This window comes from Calliphora vicina, chromosome 4 (assembly GCF_958450345.1).
Source record: "Calliphora vicina chromosome 4, idCalVici1.1, whole genome shotgun sequence".
In the NCBI taxonomy this organism is placed as follows: Eukaryota; Metazoa; Arthropoda; class Insecta; order Diptera; family Calliphoridae; genus Calliphora; species Calliphora vicina.
The window spans coordinates 13,316,934-13,341,639 of NC_088783.1; the positions used below are offsets into that span (position 1 = coordinate 13,316,934).

The 24,706-nt window shown below is 31.1% G+C and overlaps 1 protein-coding gene across 1 annotated transcript; it reads right to left on the bottom strand.

Moving 5' to 3' along the window:
* Nucleotides 1–8,621: 8,621 nt before the first annotated feature.
* Upf1 (Upf1 RNA helicase) lies at nucleotides 8,622–16,697 on the bottom strand. The gene is made up of 4 exons (XM_065509733.1): nucleotides 16,429–16,697; nucleotides 15,974–16,186; nucleotides 11,433–14,843; nucleotides 8,622–10,544 (listed from the first exon to the last, which is right to left on the bottom strand). The coding sequence occupies exons 2-4, from the start codon at nucleotides 16,157–16,159 to the stop codon at nucleotides 10,476–10,478; spliced, it is 3,666 nt and encodes a 1,221-aa protein (XP_065365805.1). The 5' UTR covers nucleotides 16,160–16,186; nucleotides 16,429–16,697; the 3' UTR covers nucleotides 8,622–10,475.
* Nucleotides 16,698–24,706: the final 8,009 nt, after the last annotated feature.

The window sequence follows — 24,706 nt, forward strand, 5'->3', positions numbered from 1 at the left end:
TTAAAGTGCTGCTGTGCCTATAATTTTTGAGATATGGACATAAAACTCATCAGAGATTTTGGCTAAACTAAGATTTAAATACCAAAAAATTCAAAATATTTTCAATATTTTCTTTAAAAAATTATTTTAAATGTTTTACCCCCATAAACACACTACCGGGTCCCCGGGTACCCTAATGCAATTCCTATGTAAATGCCTGACATGTAAATGAAAAAACGTTTTTTTGTGTTGTTTTTATTGGAAATAAATGTCTTTTTTATTTATTTTATCATATTTTATATATGTATATTATATTATAATTCATCCGAATCACTATCGTTGTTATTGTAGCAATTGTAGCATTTAGTAATTGTTATGGCGTGCTCATCGCATATCGGCGTGCTACATATGCTGTAATTCTTTCTAGTTTTTCTTCTGCGCTTATTTGGAAGAAGGTTGCACATGTAGCACACGCCCGTATGTGCTTTTCTGCCCCTTTGTCGTGATGACGGAGATGTTGACGGACCTGCAGCACAAAGCACACTCTCCAACGGCCTTCCGATGATGCTTTCAATTGCATTTTTTGTTGAAAATTGGCGCACGCTTTGCACATTTGAAATTCTATTTTCTATAACAGGAATGCACAGGTTTTCTGCCAGTTGACGCAGGAAATTCTTCCTGCGCGTCGTGGTGTATCGTGCAGTTGGATTATTTCCATAATATATGATGCAAATGCGCTCACATCAATTATGTTATAGAAAAATGCCATCGGCCATCTTGTTTGTCGCTGGGTCGTGTATTCTTGGAGCGTTTGGTCCACAACGTCCACCCCACCTTTTGTTTGGTTATAAAAATTGATAATTTCTGGTTTCCCATTCTCGTCAATTTGTGCATCATCATGCATACTAGAAAAAAGGATGACCGAGTTGGACTTCCGCTGCTTATATGAGAGCAGTGTTACGTTGTCGTGGAAGCCAAATAAACTTGAACCAACGTCTTTTTTTTGTCTTCTTTCATCTCCGCAGGGATGTAAGCTTTGTTGCGGCGGAGTGTACCCACAATGCTGAGCTTTTCTACTTTTAGTTGCCTAGCCAACGGCAGCGTCGTAAAAAATTATCCATGGAGATATTTCGTCCGCTACCGTAGTATGGCCCAACTAAATCTCTCACCACTCTTTCGCCAACACCAACTTCACGACCAGTTTCTTGTTTGCCAGTATATATTTGGCCATGAAGTGGATATGATTTTTTAGCATCGCAAATCCACCATACTTTTATACCACTTTTTTGCTGGCTTCGAGGGTATATATTGTGTGAATTTGGTTCTAAAACGGTATGGATATAATTGTTCATCAATGGTCAAATATTCTGATGGCACATAATATCTGGCAAGATTTGCATTGAGCATTATCCAAATATCCCGAATTGGCGCCGCTTTGTCTTGATGCTGCCGCTCTACCCGTGTTCTGGGGTCGTCAAACCGCATAAAACGCAGCAAATCGAAAAACCTGTTTATTCCCATGGTGGCGCGGAATATTGGGTGAGCCTGTGACGTCCACAAATCTCTTGCGTTTTCGTCATTAGAATGATTTGTGCCAGCCATCAAATTCATTCCAATGAACGCATAAATTTCGTTGATTGTCGTGTCTTTCCACTTCAACTGACGTCTATTGGGATTCGCTTCATTGTACGCATTATATGTGGCATGCGCTTTTCTATTTGTGTGGCGCACTATTATATCCACCATTTCCACTGTGAGGTATGATTTGAAACACTGCAAAGGCGTCATATTTTCAGTAATCCGCGCTGGACCACAGCGGTCTCTGAATATATTGTGGCTTCTCACTTGTTGGCAACTACGTGGTGTTCGCTGCCATTGTGTGCCGTCACGTGCAGTCATGTAGTCTGCTGGGTTTGTTGTTGGTGCATCTTCTTGCATATCATCATCTTCACTTTCATCATCAAAGAAAATTTCCTCTGGTGCGTCAATAGCAGCTGCAATTTCGTTTGCTTTGTCAACATTCAAATCTTCATTCTCTGAAACTTCGCCAGTATAGGAGACATTTCCTTCATTTTGGTCTTCCACAGGGTCCACTCCAAGGTCCTCAAATATACTTTGAATATATTTGTTTCTTGCTTCATCACTCAAATTCCAGTATTCCCTTGTACACAAATATCGGTCGTTGCGGCTCATTTTTAACCAACTTCACTGTTCAAATATTCAACACAGAATGACGAAAAAATATAATCAACAACAAAAATATTTACAGGAAAATATTATTTTATTTCAATAAACCTACTTCGGGTACCCGGGTACCTAGTTATGAAATTAAAGGAGTTTTGCTGGTTATGAATCGTACGGATAAAGTAAATACAAATTTCCAACTCGTGCAGTGTTGCCATTTTAGCACTTTCAATGCTAGATTTAGCATTTTGTTTCTTGAAAATGCATTGAAATTTGTAAAAGTTATGCTAAATGCTTTTAGCATAATTTGCTTGATAAAAAAAAATTTTTCTCGCAAAAATTTTTACTTCCAAAAAATATTTTACTCCATAAAATGCTTTTGGAGAAATAAAAACTAACTTTTATTAATATTTCAACTAAATTTCTTTTGGTGTGGTAAGTAAATGAACACAACGCACAAATTTACTTCCTTTTTTTATAACTATGTAATGTGTTACGCATTTTTACAACTGTTTTATATCAGTTGTTTAAAGAAATTAAAAACAAAATGGAAAATAATAACAGTTATTTTTTTTGAAACATTAATAGTAAGATTCTTTTGATGAATTTTTACTTCCATCTCCGTATTTAGGATATGAATTTGAAAATTTAATAAAGCAAGCGATTAGCTAAAATTCAATTGAATATGAGAAGAAAATTCGAAATATTTGCATTTTATTTTTAAAAGAACTTGTTAATCAACTAAGAAATCTTTTGCCTAAAAATATTAAAAAATATTTCCATGTTTTCTATACAAAATACCCTAAATCATGTAAAGAGCCCAATAACAAACATTTTAGAAGAGTTCAAGTATAGTTTAACTGATATAAATATTATTCAAAATCAGTGTTCTTATATCTCAATACAAGATTGGGATCAAAAATCTGATACAATGGATTCAAGTATATAATTTTAAAAATTCTGTCGGTGAAAATGTATTTAAAGAATTGTATATTTTTCTTTTGTCATTACTCATTTCACCATTTTCTAATGCCGAAGTTGAAAGACTTTTTAGTTTAATGGCTAAATAAAATTCGTAATCGAATTAAACCGGAATTGTTAAGTTCAATAATACAAATTCGAGAAGGATTGAAATTCGAAAATGCATGTTGTTGCACTTACAATATAACTAATGATATTGCAAATAAAATAAGATTATCATTCAATTAATTATTTTGTATAATCAGTAGGTATTCTAATAGCTTTTGTATCGAATAATATTGATAAATGTATTAATAAACTAAAAATCTTATTTCATTAAAACATGGAAGTTATACATATTTTATTCTTTAAAACAAAAACAGAAATTCAATATAAAAGTATATTTAAAAAAACTATATATGTATATTTAATGTAAAATACACATATAAAAGAATATTCAATTCTGAATATAATCAGGCATGTGATGAAAAACGATCGTTTTCAAAACTGAAATCAATTTCAAAAACGATTTAGGTGTGATGAATTTCGATTGATTTCATATTCAATTTTTGGTTCATTCCGTATAATTTTTATAGCAAAAAACAACAAAATATGTAACTCTCCATTTGTTTACCTTAATTAATGTGAAAATTTAATTTCGATAAATTCCTTTTGAAGCAAATTTGAAACTGATATAACAAAACGATTCAAACTAACACATCACTCCTTTTGTCGTTTTGAAATCATTTTTGCATCTAAATCGTTTTTCATCACATACCTGAATATATTTTTTAAAAATTAAAATATTTATTTAAATATTTTTGTACTACATTTTATAAAATAACCTATAATTTCTTATTCCCAATTTATTTTCAGAAAAAATGTTTAATTAATAATTCGTTACCTTAATATAGAAACGCCCTAACTCGTTTTTTTCTTCCAAAATTTAGTTTTTTGCAAATAAAATGTGACAACATTAAATTGGATGAAGACCTTCATAAAATTTTATGTTAAAAAAAATCACAACTACAGAAATTTAAGTTTTATTAAGTTGTTTTCTTCTCCTGTACAGTAATGAAAATGTTAGTTAGGGCCTTTCTATATTAAGGTAGCGATATGAAATGTAATCTATTAAAACAAGTCAACTATTGTTATGAACAAAATTAGAAAAAAACTTTAATTTATATTTGTAACATTTGAAATAAAAATTGTATTGTTACATTGAAACAATTTAGCACTTTTTTTCTTCTGTAGAACATTTTAGCACTTAGTTTTTCAAGTTTTAGCATACTTTGAAATTCATTTTCTGGCAACACTGAACTCGTGCCATGTGCTTTGCCCTCTTTGCCCTCTTTACTCTCTTTGCTTTGCCTATGCGTTCATACAAAATGCATAGGGGTCTGGCCAGACACCATGTACCAAAAGTAAGGTGAAGATTTTTTATTTGGCTTTTTTGTCCTGTTCCAAGGACTTTTTTTCAATTATTAATTTATACATCGAAAGCCAACAATATTTTGGGAGATTACCTGAAATTACAGCCATGTACCTAAAATAGAAGAATGCTAAATTGAAGCATGAAAATGAAATATGTCTGGCCAGAACCATGTGCCACTTCGAGGGTTAAAGAATTCATAGAGTTTGAGGTAAGTACAATATGGCTTTATTTTTATTTAATAAGTAAAAATCTAAGATCACCATAGTTAGTGTTAGTTTTTTTTGTCTAAAAGAATAGCCAGAAAGTATAGTCGGACATTCCCAGGCATAAAATACCCTATAACACGATATTTCCAATTTTCATTGTATAAACCGTGCCCATAAAGATATCTCTGGCAGTTTTGTCAAAAATTATAAAAATGTTCATCTGGATCGAATAACTTTGGAATGTGTCATCCGATTTTAACAAGTGGGCTGTCTGTCGCAAATCTGGATAGTAGTTTAGATGGGTAACATTTATTACCACTTTTCTTTCTTTCGACCTTACTGTGAATTTGAACAGAATTATCAAGGTTTTTGGGACCATCATATGCTAGGAGACTATAGTTAGAGTGTTAAAAACAGAATTAACACCGTTCATTTCGAAAATCTTTGTTCCAATTTTAATGTTATTTTAGTATTTTCTTTCTTAATAAATATCTCAAAAGTTTGAAGACCTGTGGCCGAATTACCGCATTCGTTATCCAGTAAAACTGATCATAATTTTCTTATTTGAGATTATGGCATTATTATAATTATGCCCTACACAACCATAGTGGATGTTTCTAACGCCCAAAAATATTAGTCTAACACCCACCTTAAAGTATACCGATCGACTTAGAATCACTTTCTGAGTCGATTAAACGATGTCCGTCCGTCTGTCTGGTTGGTTGTCCATGTAAACCTTGTGCGCAGAGTACAGGTCGCAATTTTGAAGATATTTCGATCAAGTTTGGTACAAGCCTATTGAAAATGGCTGAAATCGGTCCATTATTTCACCTAGCTCCCATACAAATGTCCTTCCGAAATTGGACTTTATCGGTCATAAATGTTTAATTTATAAATGTATCTCCACAAATTGCGCTCCAAATAAGTTTTATATATACAAAATTCATGTCACCAAATTTTGTTACGATCGGTCCATAATTAGTCATAGCTCCCATATAGACCCGCTTCCGAAAATCACTTTAACGTGCATAAATCGCTTAAAAATGTTGGTATACTCACAAAATTCAACATAGTAAACTTTCATAAAGACATAAATCACACGACCTAATTTCATGGTAATCGGTCCATAATTGGTCATAGCCCCCATATAAGGCCCACTTCCGAAAATCACTCAAAAATATAAATTATTGAAATTTTAAAAGAAAAATGTTTTTGATTTTTTTATTTAGTGTAGGGTATTATATGGTCGGGCTTGACCGACCTTACTTTCTTGTTTTGATATCGAAATCATTTCTCGATATGATAGATCACGAATTCGGTAATTCGGCCGCTGGATTTTTTCCATATTTTTCCCGAAGTTAGACGGCTTTTTAAGATTTATTAAATTTCCAAAGCATCTGAAAATAGCATTTGCATTAGAAATGGATATTTTGAAAAGGACATAATTATCTTTTAAATCTATCTTACATTAATAAAATCCGACAGCAGCTTCATAAGATACGAATATTTAAAGATGCACAGTAACTAATTAAAATTGCGAGTTTTTCAAAAAAAAAATGTAAATATCAAAACATATCGTCACCTAAAATGCAAAACAACGTATCAAAAAATTCGAAATTGATTTTATTATTGATTACGATTCATTACATCATATTTAGAGATGCTAAACGGGGAATCCCGTTCAAGAAAATCCCGAAGCCCGGGATTTTTTAATTTTAAATCCCGGGGTTTTCGGGATTTTCCAAATCCCGTTTTTCATAAATAAATAAGGGTAATTGTCATTTTTGTGTGACTTTTTCATTCATTTTGACATTCTACATGCCCGAATATCGCAAAGTGATGTTCAGCAAAGTTGTTAAGCTCAACTCCTGCTACAATATAGTTAATAAAGGAAAACGGTATTTTTGGTTTTCCTTGTGTGGGGCTCTAGAAAATCAATTCTTCAACTTTTTTTTGTAAGTTATCTTATCTAACTCAATTTAAATCCTCTTCATATGAAATTGATTTTATCTCAGATGAGGAGCTCGAACAAAATGAAAATATTTCGTTTGCTAAAAGGCTGAAAGATATTATTAATAAATGTAAAAACCCCAAATAACAACAACGAAACCAAATTATAATGTAGATTTTCAACTTGCAAAAGAAATACATCATTTTATTTCTGAAGGAACAAGAGGAAAATACTTGCAGATTTGTTATAAGTATTTGCAAACGGGTTTGCCAATGTGAAAGATGTTTTTCGGCAGCAGCATATGTCGAAAACAAAATTCGTTCCAGAATGGAGATGAAACCATATATGCAATAGTATTCATAAGAAGCTATTTAAAATAAACACTTTTTTATACTAAAGTACGATTTTTCACCAGTATGTCGATTTTTTTCACGAAAAATCGTATGCAGAAACGCATTCTACGGAAAATTCTAAGAAGAAACCAGAGGTCTAAAATCAAATCCTGTCTTTTATCCAATGATATTTCAGTATATATATTTTTTTTAATAGTTTTTTTCATTGGATAATAGACGAAATGCGCAAGATAGGATTTGATTTTAGACCTATGGTTTCTTGGGCATAATTTCATAGAATTTTGCGTAGATCGCGTTTTTGCTATACGATTTTTTACGTTTTGATCGACCATACAAATCGACCCGGCCTAATGTACATACTTTATTGTTATTTCTTCTTATATAATGTACTCATGCAAGTATTTTATGCTGTTTAGTGTCTTATAAAAATTAATTGCTAAATAAAAAATTTACTTTCAATTGTAAAGACATAATTATGTACGTTTATTTCTTATAATTTTCGGGATTTTAGATTTCCCGAAAATCCCGAAACCCCGGGTCGGGATTTCGGGATTCTTTACCAAATCCCGAACCCCGGGATTTTTAAAAATCAGTTCCGATTAGCATCTCTAATCATATTACATATGTATGTGTACAAAATTTTAAACTTTTACTATCAAAAATAACCAAGTTATAACCAAAATTGAAACTAAAGTATCATCAAGTATATGATTTTCTTGAACAAAATAACGTATACGCTTTGAGTAATTAATTAATTAATCGTTTTTACCTTATTTTAGGTAGTATCCTAATTTTTTTAATAAATTTGTTGCAATTTAATATTTTTTGCAGTCATAATGAAAATTGAATGAAGAAACGTTTTTAGTTTAAAAAAGTAGTCGTTATTAATTAAAATAAAAAATAAACATAATAAAATTAAAAAAGTATATATAAACTGCTTTTATTTAAAATAAAAAAAATATTTTTATTTAAGTTTTTATTTTTTCATAAAAATTTATATTGATAAAAAACCAAAAATATATTTCTAGTGATTGTGGTGCCTATTATGAACTAAATTCGATTTTCGACTGTAGTAGAAATAGCTGATCGAACGAATTGTCATTTGGTATTATCACGCACATTCGTTACTGAAACCTTAGTTAGATCTGCATAAAAAATAAACGAAAATATTTCAGTTAGTGGTATTTGGTCCACCAAAAACAAATAAAATTACAAATATTTCATTTTCAAAAATTTTTTTATTTTTATTTGCAGTGTGTGTTCGTTGAAAAATTCGATGCACAACGAAATTTTCGACAACGATGCCAACTTATAATACGAATTTTACATTCGATAGTCGATATTCGATAGCCAACGAATATCGTTAGTCGAATGCAACTCATTTTAAACCAATACCCGGGTGGGTATTGGTAAAACATGTACATAAAAAACTTTTGGTAAAGTGAAGGTTAAAGACTTATTTTAGTAATTCTTTCTCTGTAAGAAAATACCTACTACTTCAAATTCATTTGTCCCACCATGTCAGATTAATTTCTACATAATAATAATAATAATTCATTGATAGCAATAATGTATGTATATTCTTTATTTTAGCATTTTCTGTTTATTATTTTTGTTTTGTTTTTTTGCAAATACATTTTGTTAGTTTTGATGACAGACATCCAAACGAATTACATATCATTTTAAGTTTAATCTAAACAATTCGTTTCTTTTTTTCTCTAATATACTTGTAACATAAGAAAACAAAAAAAGTATACAAATAAAATAATAATTATGTATGTATTTGTTGGCCTGATATTAAATATTTTTTTGCCAACATTTACTAAATAAAAAAAAAAAACATGCAAACATTACAAAAACTATAAAATTATGTGGGACGTCTAAACCGTTTCTTAGCAAGAAAGTTCAGATCGGTCGTTTCCCCCACAGAAGAGTGTGTGTGGCACAGAAATTTTTGCAATGTCACTAAAACAAACAAGTAAAATTTGAAATACTTTAAAAAAAAAATTAATAATTTTCTTTTGTTAAACAAAAGGGAAGGTAAAAATTTTAGTTTTTGAAAACATTTTTTTGTTTTTAAATTTAATATGAAATGTTATATGATTATGGTTATTAATAATGTTGTTGTTTGTTTTGTTGATACAAAGATTTATTTTTGAAATTTCAGTGAGACCATAAACCTGAAACAAGTCGTTCACATATGAGAGGGAGTTTATTTATTAATGTGGAGAAACTAATGGAAGAAAAAGTATCAGTGATCATCTAGTTATTAACCACATGACGACCGTTTAAGTAACATTATTCAAATGCTCTTACAAATTGAGCTCATGTTACAACTTAACTTTGACATTACAGTCATTCTTGTCATTCTCTCTTACCCTCCATGCTTGCAAGCGAACTTTGTTAATTTAAGTTTTGTCCAACTGGTTGGTAGTAAAGGAGTTTTCAAGAGTGTAGCATACTTGTTGGCATCATTTGATTTGTATTTTGAGAAACACAGACAGGACACATTGGCGGTAAGTTCAAATTGTCATTGAGTAGCTCAAATTGAGTTTACTTGTTTTTGCAGTGCCACAGCTAGAATCAAAGCATGACCGAGACCATATGTATGCTACAGTGAAAAATCCTTTTTGTTTGTTTACCCTATATCTTTGTAGTCATTCGTTTCTTTTAAGTTTTAACTTAAATTTTACCATACATTGTTTGTTATGGTTTTTTCCTAACAAAATAAAAGCACACTTTCTCTTTGTTTGTCTAAAATGTCCTCAATTATGAAAGCGGGTTTAAAATTCTATAAGGCTCCGAAAACCACTTGACAACTTTAGTCACATCCATGTCATTGAATGCAACATTAATGCTTTGTTGTTCAGTTTTCGGATGATAATCTTTTCTTTTTCTCTCTCTCTCTCTTCCTCTTGCGCTTAGAGAGTTTGGTAAAATTTTAATTTTACATATTTGTTTATCCTTTCAAGATGATTGTTTCTATCCTTTCTGTTTAATATCATGGCAGTAAAACCGTTTCATATTAGTACAATTATTATCTTTGAGTTGTTGTTCGCTGTACAACTGATTTTAGTTGCTGCTGTTGTTGTTGTGAATTGTGTTGCTGCTGTTGTCTGTGGTGTGCCTTGTTGCTGTTGTTGTTGAAAAAAGTTTATTCTTAACCTTACTTTCTTTTTTGTAGTTCCTTTCTTTTCGTTTACGCGTTACGTGTCATCCTCCTTTTATTTCAAAGTTGTTTGTTTTGATTTGTTTTTTTTTTTTGTAAAAAAGTTTCTTGGTTGTTCTTGTTTATAGTTCTTTTTGTAGATTTTACTTCAGTTGCTTATATTGTTGTTATTTCTGCTGTTGTTGCTTCTACTGCTTTTCTTAGTTGCTGTAGATCACCAACCTCTGTTTGGTATCTATCAATAAGGCTGTGAAAATTGGCTCTGAGAATTAAGTCCTAAATTTAAACGATCATTATTGAGTGCATCCTGTGAAGAAAAAAATAAAAGATACACAAATCAGTATATTTTACAACCTCTGGAAATTTGTCCATAAAATAATTTTAAATACTCGATTTTGAAGTCGTAAAATTTGTAAAAAGTTTAACTTTCTTTTTGTTCATTTTCGTAAACCATGAAATTTTGTTATTTAAAATTTCTGGCGCAAAATTAACCCCATACATACATCATACATCGATATTTTTTAAAAATTAAAAAAAAAAAATTTTAAATTTATAAAAAAATTGTTTAAATTTGCATTTAAACGGAATCTACTAGATTTTTTTGAGAGCTAAATTAGCATATTATTCAGTAATGGGTTCTGAGTACTCGCATAAGTATTTGCTCAAATAACTATCTTTTTTTTATAATAATAGTTGCTGAATTTATTTCCTTTTGTTTTCCAATAAAGGCTTATTTCTTTAAGTTTTAGTTTTACTATTATTACTTTTATTCACTATTTAATTGTAAAAATATTGTATTAATCGATTATTTAAATAAAGAATGAAATGAAATTTTGTTTAGGTAAAAATATTTAATATTTTTATTTTCAAGTATAATTTGGTGAAGGGTATATAAGATTCGGCACAGATGAATATAGCTCTCTTACTTGTTTTTTACTAATACGTTCTCACCTCTATTTATATTTCATTATGGGTTTAATTGCCAATACAAAACCACAGACACTTTAATTCTCAATATAATGTAAAGTACTCGTCAGATTTTAATTTGACACAATTGGAATTAAGTATAGAGGTTCCAAGGATGCAAAACTTAAATTTTGGCACAACTAGAGTTAAGTACTTTTGCCTTGATTTCACAAAATTGTGTTTTATCCATTCAATAACAAATTAGAAGAAACAAAAAAATAAAACTCACCGTTCCAAAACCAACGTCTTGTGATAATATACCATCCATTTGTGATATTTGGCCAAAATCTTGTGACAATTCTGGCTGTTGTGATAAACCGGTAAACACGGTTTGACTCATTTGTTGCGACATATTCTTCTGCGTAAATATCGGAGCCGTAGTCTGTGAAGAGTTGCCCGAGCCGCTCAAATTGGAGGCTGACAAGACCTCAGTAGTTGCTGATGTTAGTGCGTTAGTGTTGGCTGTAGCAGCAGAATTTGTAGTGCGGCCTTTACCAGGTGCCTTGTTAAGTGGCGTATTTTTGGTATTGATGGTGTTGGACTGATTGCCCGAGAAACCAGCAGTACGACGGCCTTGTTTGGCAGCAGCTTGTATGGCCTGTTGATGTTGATTATAGAAACGAGGCGGTATATTGCTCATATTCATGAACATGCCGACCGGCACGGGCATATTGTTCATGGCCGCTTGAGCTCTTTCAGCCGATATGTAGGAAATAGAATCATGCTGGAAGTTGTGCCAATTGTGTTGATTGTTAGAGGGACCATTGTTGAGATTTGTATTAAATTGATTCATATTTGGACGCTGAGAGCCGGTAGCATTAAAACCACCTACGAGACCAGCACCTGAATGTGGAGAATTCATGTAATTGTTCATGCCATTGTTGGCCGTATTTTGACCACCCATATTTTGTAGATGGGCGTTATTGGTGAAACCAAATGCGGAATTGTTACCGCCAATCAAATTGTTTCCAAAGTTGTAGCCAAAATTATTCGCTGTGGTGGTACCCGAATAACCAAATTGTCCCGAACGATCGTAGAATGAACCAGGTACAATGGCTTCCCGAGCATCGGCCATCATGGTGCTCATGAAGTGTGCACCCATATTAAGAGTGTTGACCAACTTTTTCGGCTTCTGGAATTGAATGAGCGATTCACGCAAGTTATTCAAAGAGCCCTCCACCAAAACTTTGCGATCCTTGTAGAAGTTAAGCAAGTGATTCCAAAGTGGCTGCTTGGAGAGAATTTTGGGATTGCCCACTATAATTGTACCGTATTTGGAGCGGGTTAATGCCACATTAAGACGTCTGGGATCACTGAGAAAACCAATGCCTTGCTTTTCATTCGATCTAACACAAGACATTATAATTATATCTTTTTCACGACCTTGGAAGGCATCAACACTGGCTATTTCTATTTCTTGGTAAAGCTTTGAATGCAAACTTCCCTGATATTGCATATACTGCACCAGATATGCTCGCTGTCCCTCATAGGGGGTAATAACGCCGATTTGTTCGGGTTTTACGCCTGCTTTCAAGAAGCGCGTTGTAATCTTTTCTACATTGGCGGCCTCAGTACGATTGAGATAGGAGGTACCGGAACCGGCTATTTCCTCCTGACCTTGTGTTACCAGGAAAAACATTGGACGATCCGGTTGCGGCCAAGGAAAATCAATTTTCAATTTTCGATCTTCTGCACAAACACCGTTTTGCAGCGAACCCTCATAAAAGAAGTTCGAAGGGAACTGAGACAATTCCGGATGCATACGATATTGTACTTCCAAACGGAATGGACGAATACCCAGGACCACCAAACGTTCAAAAAGACTTTGGGAAAGACCGGCTCGTGCAGCCTTTTTGCACATTACCACAGGACCCAATTGACAATGATCGCCCACTAAAATCAGTTGTTTAGCACCCAGTATTACAGGCACCATGCACTCCGGTTCGGTAGACTGCATCGACTCGTCAATCAATATGGAAGTGAATTTAATGCGCTGCAAACGAGCATCGCCTGCACCTACACAAGTGCAGCAAATAACATCAGCTGCCTCTAAAAGTTGATTTTCGGCAGCCCTCTTCAATGTTCTGTAGCGCTTTTCATCAGCCGACGACAATTCACCAGTTTCATCCTTCAACTGTTGCAACTTCTTCAATTCAATGTTTGTCTCCATATTGCGGATCTGATTGTGTAGAGCCAAAAAGCTGACAGGACTGTCGATGGCTTCGCGAGACTTGGCACACACACGTACCACTTTCAAATTTGTGCGATGTATCTTCTCAGTCAACTGATCTACAGCAGTGTTACTGGGGGCACATACCAATACAGTGCCGCCATGTTGTTTGACGAGTTGATATACAATAGTAGCAGAAGTAACGGTTTTTCCGGTTCCAGGCGGACCCTGGATAAGACTCAGAGGTCTTTGTAGAGCATGCTTAACGGCATAGACTTGCGAACGATTCAGTTCGGGTAAATTGGGAGCACTATACAGTTTGGGAGGAGGTCCACGAAACACAAGCTCGTCCAAACCATCCGGACGGCCGTGACCCAAAAGACGAGCGTATATGTAATTAGACACTGAATTGCGATCAAAGGCAAACAATTTTAAAGCTCTGCGCATGCGGTCGAACGAAGTACATTTCCATATAAAATCTACAGCAAAATTGGAAGTACAATGCACAGGGGCCTTGGCAGAAGATTTCAATTCTAAGCCCACATCCTCACCGAAATTATCGGGAACCTTAATAACGTGGCCGACAGCATCCCAGGGTTTGTGTAGCTCACCCACATAACGCAAACGCAATTCATCGCCATGCATCAGTTTCATATCAGAATCGGTTTTTGCCAAAGTGAAGTAAGCTATGGTTTTCTTATTCAAACCAATGTCCCATCGTACTTCAATACCTTCTTGTGTTTGGGATTCCTTAAGTTTCTTGTCGTATTCGGCCTCCAACATTACCAAGGGAGCAAATATTTTCTCATACTGATAGCCATCCTCATAGCGCAACAAAACCTGGGAGGGTTCCGTGTCTACGCCGGGTTTTTCCAAATCTTGAAAGGTGGCCTCGATATTTTCCTTCCACAATTCTTCTAGTTTATTAATTTGGCCGGCCGAAATTTGTCTTGCTCTTAGTTGTTCTTGTTCGGTGGGTACTTTCACTAGCCATGCCAGGAAGGAGCGATCTGATATCAATGGCTTCCACTGATCTTGATCCCAATTCATGTCCTTTAGAGAATTTTGAGCTGCACAAGGTTGGCGACACAGCAGTACGACCACTGAATCAGCCTTGGCTGGTATAAAGCCCAAAACGAATACGTTACGTACACCACACGAATAACATTCGAGCACGGTTTCTCCCAGTGGTCCTTCGGAGTGCAGAGTTACCTCACGATGTTTGGCACGCACCAAATGATTGACAATGTGAGAGCCCGAAGTGCTGCCACGGCCGTTGCAAAACCATTTTTTACAATTGTTACACATCACTACCGTGCCGGGGTCATGAATGCCGCAGTATTTGCAGGCATGACAGGGTAGCTCATCAACGGGACACAAGGCGTTGTCTTCATCTTCCTCTTCGAATTGTAAGTCAGCCGAACCGTTAGCGGTGCCTAATTTCGTTTGCAAATCTAATTTGCGTAAGTTCTGGAAAAGAAAATAAATACAAATTAAAGATAATTGCAAATATATAATTTTTATTGGGTGTTGTGTTGAGTTTAGCGAGTGATATTTCAAATTGCCAGTTTCGTCAGATCAACATAGTAGGCAAGATTTAAAAAGGAAGATTTTATATAAATTTCTGGAAATACTTGTAAATTGCCGTAGGAATTGTAGAATTGCACAAACATTTAACATCGTTTTAAGTTTATCACAAGCCCAACACATGAACTATAAATCCATGGGAAATTTTCGTTTAGAAATTATTGGTCTATCCGTTTACAAGTTACAGATTTGTTTGTATTTCTTTAATCTACCACCCACTGTGCGGCGGTCGACTTTCTAGATCGACATTGTTGTTATTGTAAAAGCAGTGGTTGCTACAATATCAGTAAAGATTGTAATCTTTTGAGTAACATTTCGAATTGCAATATCAACAGCTTCTATAAAGTTAACAATTCACCAAACTAGCTGGACGCACTGTTGCCGAGAGTTCTTTTGTGGGAAAAAACTTTCAGTTGATACAGCTGTCGCTGAATTGACAATCTTTGGTAGAGTAAGACTCGGGTTGTTCCGGCTTACTCCAGAAATTCTAGGTTTTCTATCTGATTCAACAAATTATGAATGTTTCTCAGCACTTTCTGTCTCCGATACCTGTTGATTCCAAGAGACAGTTACTTTTTGTGAAATTTGGTATAAAATCTCTAAAGACGATCATTTGCGAGTTTAGAACATATATCTTAACAACTAGTAGTATACCAAGAATTGACAAATTCGGACACAGCTTTTAAAGTTATATTATCTAGGTTTTAAGGAAGCTAAATATTTCTTTCTTTTGACCATGACAGTTAATTATGTAATTTTATATTGAAGATTTAAATAATTATTAATTAAATTCTTTTTCATGATCAGATTTCTAATATTTAAGCTTCATAACCACATTTTAAAATAATAACAGCTGATTTAAAATCTATTTATTTGATAACCCGATTTGGAAAAAACTTAATTAGATATCTATATCTGACCAGAAATCCTTTTCCATAATTTATCAATATTGCCATTCTAAACATTCTTTTGACAAGATAGGTACCTATATTTTTCAAAAATTTTACACTTACTTGATTTCCAATGCCACCACTTGCACCTAGGCCACCATCAAGTTGTGAAGATTGAGTTTGAGAGGCCAAGGTTAAGTCACGATAGTCAAAGTCAGACGCTTGGGTATCCGCTCCAATTAAATCATTCTCCTCAGTATCCAAAAACGTTAAGGTCTGAGAACTCGGTCCATAAGCATCCACAGACATTTTTTCACCGTGCTAACAATTATTTCACTAAAAAAAATCAAAAAGAAATTTAACACGCAAATAGGTATAACACAAATCTAAAAAATAGAGTTGAATATAAAAGAAAATTTCTATCGAATGAGTGATCTTCGTTCGTTTCTTTCTTTTTGTTGTTCCAACTAGTTGTTGTTGTCACTGGTATAGTATATTTTGTATTATCGTCAACGCACGCTTATTTTCTTTTTATTCTCACTATGAAAAATATTTCTATATTTTTTTGGTTTTCTTACCTTTTGTCTGGAATTTTTGACACACACAATTTCTATAATTCCAATGTGCGGCTTGTTATGTGTATGCTTTTATTTTTTTTTTGTTACTACTATAAATTCTTACGTTATTTTGTTATGATGTTTAGTTGAAAATGTTGAGCAGCAAGTTGTGAAATTTATATTTTCTGCATTATATTCTAATAATGAATTATAATGCGCGAACAAAATTTTTTTCTTCCTTATTTCAATGCTTCTTTTTTGCCAACATTTATTGCACCATTGACGTTTGTCACCAGACACATTGTGAATGATTCGTATTTATGACACAGCATACACATGTCAGTTTTGTGGGATAATTATTGTGAATGTAATGTGAATTGCAATAATTCACAGTAATTGTCTTTGTGGCAATCATAAACAAAACAACCGTTTGATATACATAGCAAAAAAATAATAAAATTTTTAATTATAATAATTAATAGTGTTTTGAGTTGTTAAATAAGCTATCAAATAGTAAATCGTATAAACTGTGAGTTTGTAATATGTATATTAATAATTAGTCTATGGTACAAAGTTTAATGGTAAAGATTTTGTTGATTGTTTTATTGATCACAAAATTTGGCGGTTTTATTGCAATGTAAGTTTATTGAAATAATGGAAAACTATTAATTAAATTAAAGCACACCTGCTTAAATTTGTTATATGTTAAGATACATAATTATTAATTATAAACTTATTTTTTGCTAATTCCTTCTATAACAAGAATAAGAGTCCTCTTATTCTCAAAGTCTCATAGGTAGGTATACAAATTTTGTACGGAAATTTTGTTTTATCGCCAGTCCATAGTTCCCGAGAATATGGACTTGAATTTTGGATATTGGATATGTTTTTTTTTAAATTTTTTTTTTTCGATTTGGTCAATATGTTCGACGTTAAATAGCTTTTAAAAATATATTTTTAATATAATATAAAAAGGCCCTAACTCGTTTTATTCCGAACTTGAGTTTTTTTTTTCATTCTTCGATAGATAATCCTCTAATACACCATTGATTTAATAAAAAAAATGCCATACAATTAAATTGATTGCAGGCCTTCTTAAAAATCTGTGTTAAAAAAAATCACACCTACAAAACTTTAAGTTTTTTTAAATTGTTTCCTTCTCCTGTAAAGTAAGGACAACGTTAGTTAGTGCCTTTCTATACTAAGGAATCGATATACCTTTTTTATGAGCTATAGATACTAAAATATTTGAACCCATTAGGTTCCAATAATCAGTTCATACAATGTTTGAAAGTGTATAGCTTTTAATAGGTGGCAATAACTAGTAGAAAGTTTTATTCCTATATTAAATCGTTGATATTTCGAAATCAACGAAATATCAATTTTTCGATAGAGGTGTTTAATACTTCAAACTCCTCTTAACCATATCTCTCTGGTGACCTATACATTCTTATTTTCTGACCATGCTCAGAATATAATTTCCAAGTTACAACTCAAATTATATTAGGACATTTCTTAGTAGGCGGGTGTTACAAAAAGTGTTGACTTTTAAATGGTTAGTACCTTGAAAAAATTTACTATCTGTTCTATAATGTACTATAATTAAATAGTTGTAATTAAACATGTTACTCTCACAAATATAACGTGTTTCTTTCAAGAACATGTGTACGATTTCTCAAATAAAATCCCTCAATATTTCTATTTAATTACTTTTTCTTTTTTGTCTCGAAGAGTTTAAATAAATTGTTAAATTTTTAATTAATTAAAATATATTCATAAATAAATTAATATGTATAAGTACATTTCAAAGTTTATTATTTGTTTATTTTTCTTGTGTTTATACATGCAAGTATGTACTTGCATGCAGTTAGTGAATAATGTACATATGTTTACATTTTTAAGTTTTCCATATTAAAAACACCTGCAATTTTCAAATTGTCATCTGATTTATTTTCTTAGAATTTACACAATAAATACATATGTATGTATATATTTTACTATTTACAATAGTATAAAAACAAAAGTAAAAAAAAACATAGCAACTTATATTGGCTCTCCTGTCTTATATTATAAAAAAAACCTAATTAAATTTTAATGACAAATGGCCTTCATTAATTTATGTTAAACATTACCCCAAATATTTATCCAATTACATTTTTATATATTTAAAAAATTAGTTAATTGTAAGACCTAATTTTAAAAAAATTGCTGTACAATTTTTTAAAAGCGATTAAAAAACATTTGTAAAAGAGTTTTATCATTTCAAATTCGGAATAGAACAAGTGAAATTTAGATTTTCGATTTAAAATTCAGAAAAAACACAATTGAAATTGAGATTTTCGAAGATGTTAAGAATTTTAATTTTAAATATATAATTGAAACAAAAAAATAAACATAAATGTATGGTGTAAGATATAAACAAAAGATAATAATGTAATTGTTTACAAAGTTATTAATTTTAAATTTCTGAGATTTTAATATGAAAAATCGATTTTTAAACCGAAATATAATTGATGGGATATCGAGCTCCATTCTTCGATTAAACGCTTATTTCCAAAATTAATTTTTCATATAAAAAATCGAGCTTTGGTTAGAAATATGAGTGATCACGTATTTACAAAGCTATTAAAGATTTTAGATTTTTTATTTTTTTATATGAAAAATCGGTTTTTAACCAGAAATATGAGTGATCACAGATCGACCTCCTTTTATCAATTAAACGCTTATTTACAAACTAATTAAGGATTTTAAATTTTTGAATTTTTTTATATGAAATATCGGTTTTAACCAGAAATATGAGTGATCACAGATCGAGCTCCTTTTCTCGATTAAACGAGTATTTACAAAGTTATTAAGGATTTTAAATTTTGATTTTTTTTTATATGAAAAATAGATTTTTGGTCAGAGATATGAGTGATCACAGAAATATGAGTGATCACAGATCGACATCCTTTTCTCGATTAAACGCTTATTTACAAACTTATTAAAGATTTTAGATTTTTGAACTTTTTTATAAAATATCGATTTTTGGACAGAAATATGAGTGATTACTGATCGACATCCTTTTCTCGATTAAACGCTTATTTAGAAACTTATTAAAGATTTCAGATTTTTGAACTTTTTTATAAAATATCGATTTTTGGACAGAAATATGAGTGATCACAGATCGACCTCCTTTCATCGATTAAACGCTTATTTACAATGTTATTAAGGATTTTAGATTTTTGAATTTTTTTATATGAAAAATCGATTTTTGCCCAGAGATATGAGTGATCACAGATCAACCTTCTTTTATCGATTAAACGCTTATTTACAAAGTTATTAAGGATTTTAGATTTTTGAATTTTCTTATATGAAAAATCGATTTTTGGCCAGAGATATGAGTGATCACAGATCGACCTTCTTTTATCGATTAAACGCTTATTTACAAAGATATTAAGGATTTTAGAGTTTTGAATTTTTTTTTATATGAAAAATAGATTTTTGGTCAGAGATATGAGTGATCACAGATCGTGCTTTTTTTATCGATTAACTGCTTATTTATAAAGATATTAAGGATTTTAAATTTTTGAATTTTTTTATATGAAAAATCGGTTTTAACCAGAAATATGAGTGATCACAGATCGACCTCCTTTTATCGATTAAACGCGTATTTACAATGTTATTAAGGATTTTAGATTTTTGAATTTTTTTATATGAAAAATCGGTTTTAACCAGAAATATGAGTGATCACAGATCGACCTCCTTTTCTCGATTAAACGAGAATTTACAAAGTTATTAAGGATTTTAAATTTTTGATTTTTTTATATGAAAAATCGGTTTTAACCAGAAATATGAGTGATCACCAGGGAAACCAAAATATGCAAATGCATGTTTTTTCTGGTGAGTCTAATGAGCACATGGATAAGATATTTACACGTTTCAGAACTATTTAAGAATTTTGGCATCGATTTGTTAGTGCATATTTTTGCATATTTTACCCTTAAATGCATATTTTTGCATATATTTGTTTTAAGAGCATATTTATGTCATATTTTTGCGTTTTTAGAGCATATTTTACGGTTTAATAGCATATTTTGACTTTTTCAAAAACAAGTTTTGTCTTACTTAGTTTTCGCTGTTGTGTTACAGGTTTTTACTTCCTTCGTTTAAAATTCAAAATTGAAAAATAGATGGCTTTTCACCAAAAAAAAAATTTAAAAAACAAAAATTTTTTTTTTTAAATTTAAAAAAAAAACAAATCAAAAATTTTTTTTCCAAAAAATTAAAAAACTAAAAAAAAAATTTTTTGTTCACCTATTTAAATTTTTTATTTTGAAGTATAATTTGGTGAAGGGTATATAAGATTCGGCACAACCAAATATAGCTCTCTTACTTGTTTTAATATAAAATAAGCACTATTTTTATAATAGCGCCATCTAAATATCAAATTTTAGTTCTAATTCAAACTAATCTATTCTAAGTGTTAATGAAATATTGTCTTTTAAATTTGCTCCTATAACATCAGTTGATGTCGAAAGAAAATTTTCTATGTATAAAAATGTTTTCAGATCCAATAGACAACGATTTTTATTTGAAAATTTAAGTCAATATTTTGTAATTTATTGCAATAATAACCTTAATTGAAGAAGTGACTTTATATTTATATGAAATATCATCAAAGAATACCTCTCGAGGCATTTTCATAGCTTAAGTTCCTATAGTTTTTATGTTGTATTTATACCCTACACCACCATAGTGGGGATGTTTGTAACGCCCAAAAATATTAGTCTAACACCCACCTTAAAGTATACCGATCGACTTAGAATCACTTTCTGAGTCGATTAAACGATGTCCGTCCGTCCGTCCGTCCGTCTGGTTGGCTGGCTGGCTGTCCATGTAAACCTTGTGCGCAGAGTACAGGTCGCAATTTTGAAGATATTTCGATCAAATTTGGTACATATTACTTTTTCGACCCAAGGACCAAGCCTATTGAAACTGCCTGAAATCGGTCCATTATTTCACCTAGCCCCCATACAAATGTCCCCTCGAAATTGGACTTTATCGGTCATAAATGTTTAATTTATCTATGTATCTACACAAATTTCGCTCCAAATAAGTTTTATATATACAAAATTCATGTCACCAAATTTTGTTACGATCGGTCCATAATTAGTCATAGCTCCCATATAGACCCGCTTCCGAAAATCACTTTAACCTGCATAAATCCCTTAAAAATGTTAGTATACACACAAAATTCAACATAGTTAACTTTAATGTAGACATAAATCACACGACCTAATTTTATGGTGATCGGTCCATAATTGGTCATAGCTCCCATATAAGGCCCACTTCCGAAAATCACTCAAAAAAATAAATTATTGCAATTTTAAAAGAAAAATTTTTTTGCTCTTTTACTTAGTGTAGGGTATTATATGGTCGGGCTTGACCGACCATACTTTCTTACTTGTTTTTTGTTATACTAGTTTTATTTAGTTCATGTTATTTTTGTTTATTTTATGTTACTTTACCTTTTTAGAAATGAATTGTATTGATTTTTTTTAAATAAAAGTATATTTTTTGGTTAAAAATTATGTAAAAGTTTGTTTTTTTAAGAGCATATTTTTAAAATTTTAAGAGCATATTTTAAAGTTTTTACTGCATATTTAAAGCGCTTAAAACGCTTTTTTTAGAGCATATTTCTGGTTTCCCTGGTGATCACAGATCGACCTCCTTTTATCGATTAAACGCGTATTTACAATGTTATTAAGGATTTTAAATTTTTGATTTTTTTATATGAAAAATCGGTTTTAACCAGAAATATGAGTGATCACAGATCGACCTCCTTTTATCTATTAAACGCTTATTTACAAAGTTATTAAGGATTTTAGATTTTTGAATTTTTTTATATGAAGAATCGGTTTTAACCAGAAATATGAGTGATCACAGATCGACTTCCTTTTATATCAATTAAACGCTTATTTACAAAGTTATTAAGGATTTTAGATTTTTGAATTTTTTTATATGAAAAATCGATTTTTGGCCACAGATATGAGTGATCACAGATCGACCTTCTTTTATCGATTAAACGCTTATTTACAAAGATATTAAGGATTTTAGATTTTTGAATTTTTTTATATGAAGAATCGGTTTTAACCAGAAATATGAGTGATCACAGATCGACTTCCTTTTATCAATTAAACGCTTATTTACAAAGATATTAAGGATTTTAAATTTTTGAATTTTTTTATATGAAAAATCGGTTTTAACCAGAAATATGAGTGATCTCAGATCGACTTCCTTTTATTAATTACGCTTATTTACAAAGATATTAAGGATTTTAAATTTTTGATTTTTTTATATGAAAAATCGGTTTTAACCAGAAATATGAGTGATCACAGATCGACTTCCTTTTATCAATTACACGCTTATTTACAAAGTTATTAAGGATTTTAGATTTTTGAATTTTTTTATATGAAAAATCGATTTTTGGCCAGAATATGAGTGATCACAGATCGACTTCCTTTTATCGATTAAACGCTTATTTACAATGTTATTAAGGATTTTAGATTTTTGAATTTTTTTATATGAAAAATCGGTTTTAACCAGAAATATGAGTGATCACAGATCGACCTCCTTTTATCGATTAAACGCTTATTTACAATGTTATTAAGGATTTTAGATTTTTGAATTTTTTTATATGAAAAATCGGTTTTAACCAGAAATATGAGTGATCACAGATCGACTTCCTTTTATCAATTAAACGCTTATTTACAATGTTATTAAGGATTTTAGATTTTTGAATTTTTTTATATGAAAAATCGGTTTTAACCAGAAATATGAGTGATCACAGATCGACTTCCTTTTATCAATTAAACGCTTATTTACAAAGTTATTAAGGATTTTAGATTTTTGAATTTTTTTATATGAAAAATCGGTTTTAACCAGAAATATGAGTGATCACAGATCGACCTCCTTTTATCGATTAAACGCTTATTTACAATGTTATTAAGGATTTTAGATTTTTGAATTTTTTTATATGAAAAATCGGTTTTAACCAGAAATATGAGTGATCACAGATCGACTTCCTTTTATCAATTACACGCTTATTTACAAAGTTATTAAGGATTTTAGATTTTTGAATTTTTTTATATGAAAAATCGATTTTTGGCCAGAATATGAGTGATCACAGATCGACTTCATTTTATCGATTAAACGCTTATTTACAAAGTTATTAAGGATTTTAGATTTTTGAATTTTTTTATATGAAAAATCGGTTTTAACCAGAAATATGAGTGATCACAGATCGACCTCCTTTTATCGATTAAACGCTTATTTACAATGTTATTAAGGATTTTAGATTTTTGAATTTTTTTATATGAAAAATCGGTTTTAACCAGAAATATGAGTGATCACAGATCGACGTCCTTTTATCAATTACACGCTTATTTACAAAGTTATTAAGGATTTTAGATTTTTGAATTTTTTTATATGAAAATTCGGTTTCTGACCAGAAATATGAGTGATCACAGATCGACCTCCTTTTATCTATTAAACGCTTATTTACAAAGTTATTAAGGATTTTAGATTTTTGATTTTTTTATATGAAAAATCGGTTTTAACCAGAAATATGAGAGATCACAGATCGACTTCCTTTTATCAATTACACGCTTATTTACAAAGTTATTAAGGATTTTAGATTTTTGAATTTTTTTATATGAAAAATCGATTTTTGGCCAGAATATGAGTGATCACAGATCGACCTCCTTTTATCGATTAAACGCTTATTTACAAAGTTATTAAAGATTTTAGATTTTTGAATTTTTTTTATGAAAATTCGGTTTCTGACCAGAAATATGAGTGATCACAGATCGACCTCCTTTTCTCGATTAAACGGTTATTTACAAAGTTATTAAATATTTTAGATTTTTTCATATGAAAAATCGGTTTTAACCAGAAATATGAGTGAATTTTTTTATATGAAAAATAGATTTTTGGCCAGAGATATGATTGATCACAGACCGACCTCCTTTTCACGATTAAACGCTTGTTTACAAAGTTATTAAGGATTTTAGATTGAGTGATTACAGATCGACCTCCTTTTCTCGATTAAATGCTTATTTACAAAATTATGAAGGATTTTATATTTTTGAATTTATTTACAAAGTTATACAAAGGATTTTAGATTTTTGAATTTTTTTATATGAAAAATAGATTTTTGGCCAGAAATATGAGTGATCACAGATCGACATCCTTTTATCGATTAAACGCTTATTTACAAAGTTATTAAGGATTTTAGATTTTTGAATTTTTTTATATG

What these genes read in the sequence shown, in the direction of transcription:
- Upf1 (XM_065509733.1), bottom strand. Translation starts at nt 16,159, where the DNA reads ATGTCTGTGGATGCTTATGGACCGAGTTCTCAGACCTTAACGTTTTTG. An exon ending in GTGGTGGCATTGGAAATCAA is followed by an intron (nt 14,844 to 15,973) that starts GTAAGTGTAAAA and finishes TTTCTTTTCCAG; the next exon opens with AACTTACGCAAATTAGATTT. An exon ending in AAGACGTTGGTTTTGGAACG is followed by an intron (nt 10,545 to 11,432) that starts GTGAGTTTTATT and finishes TTTTCTTCACAG; the next exon opens with GATGCACTCAATAATGATCG.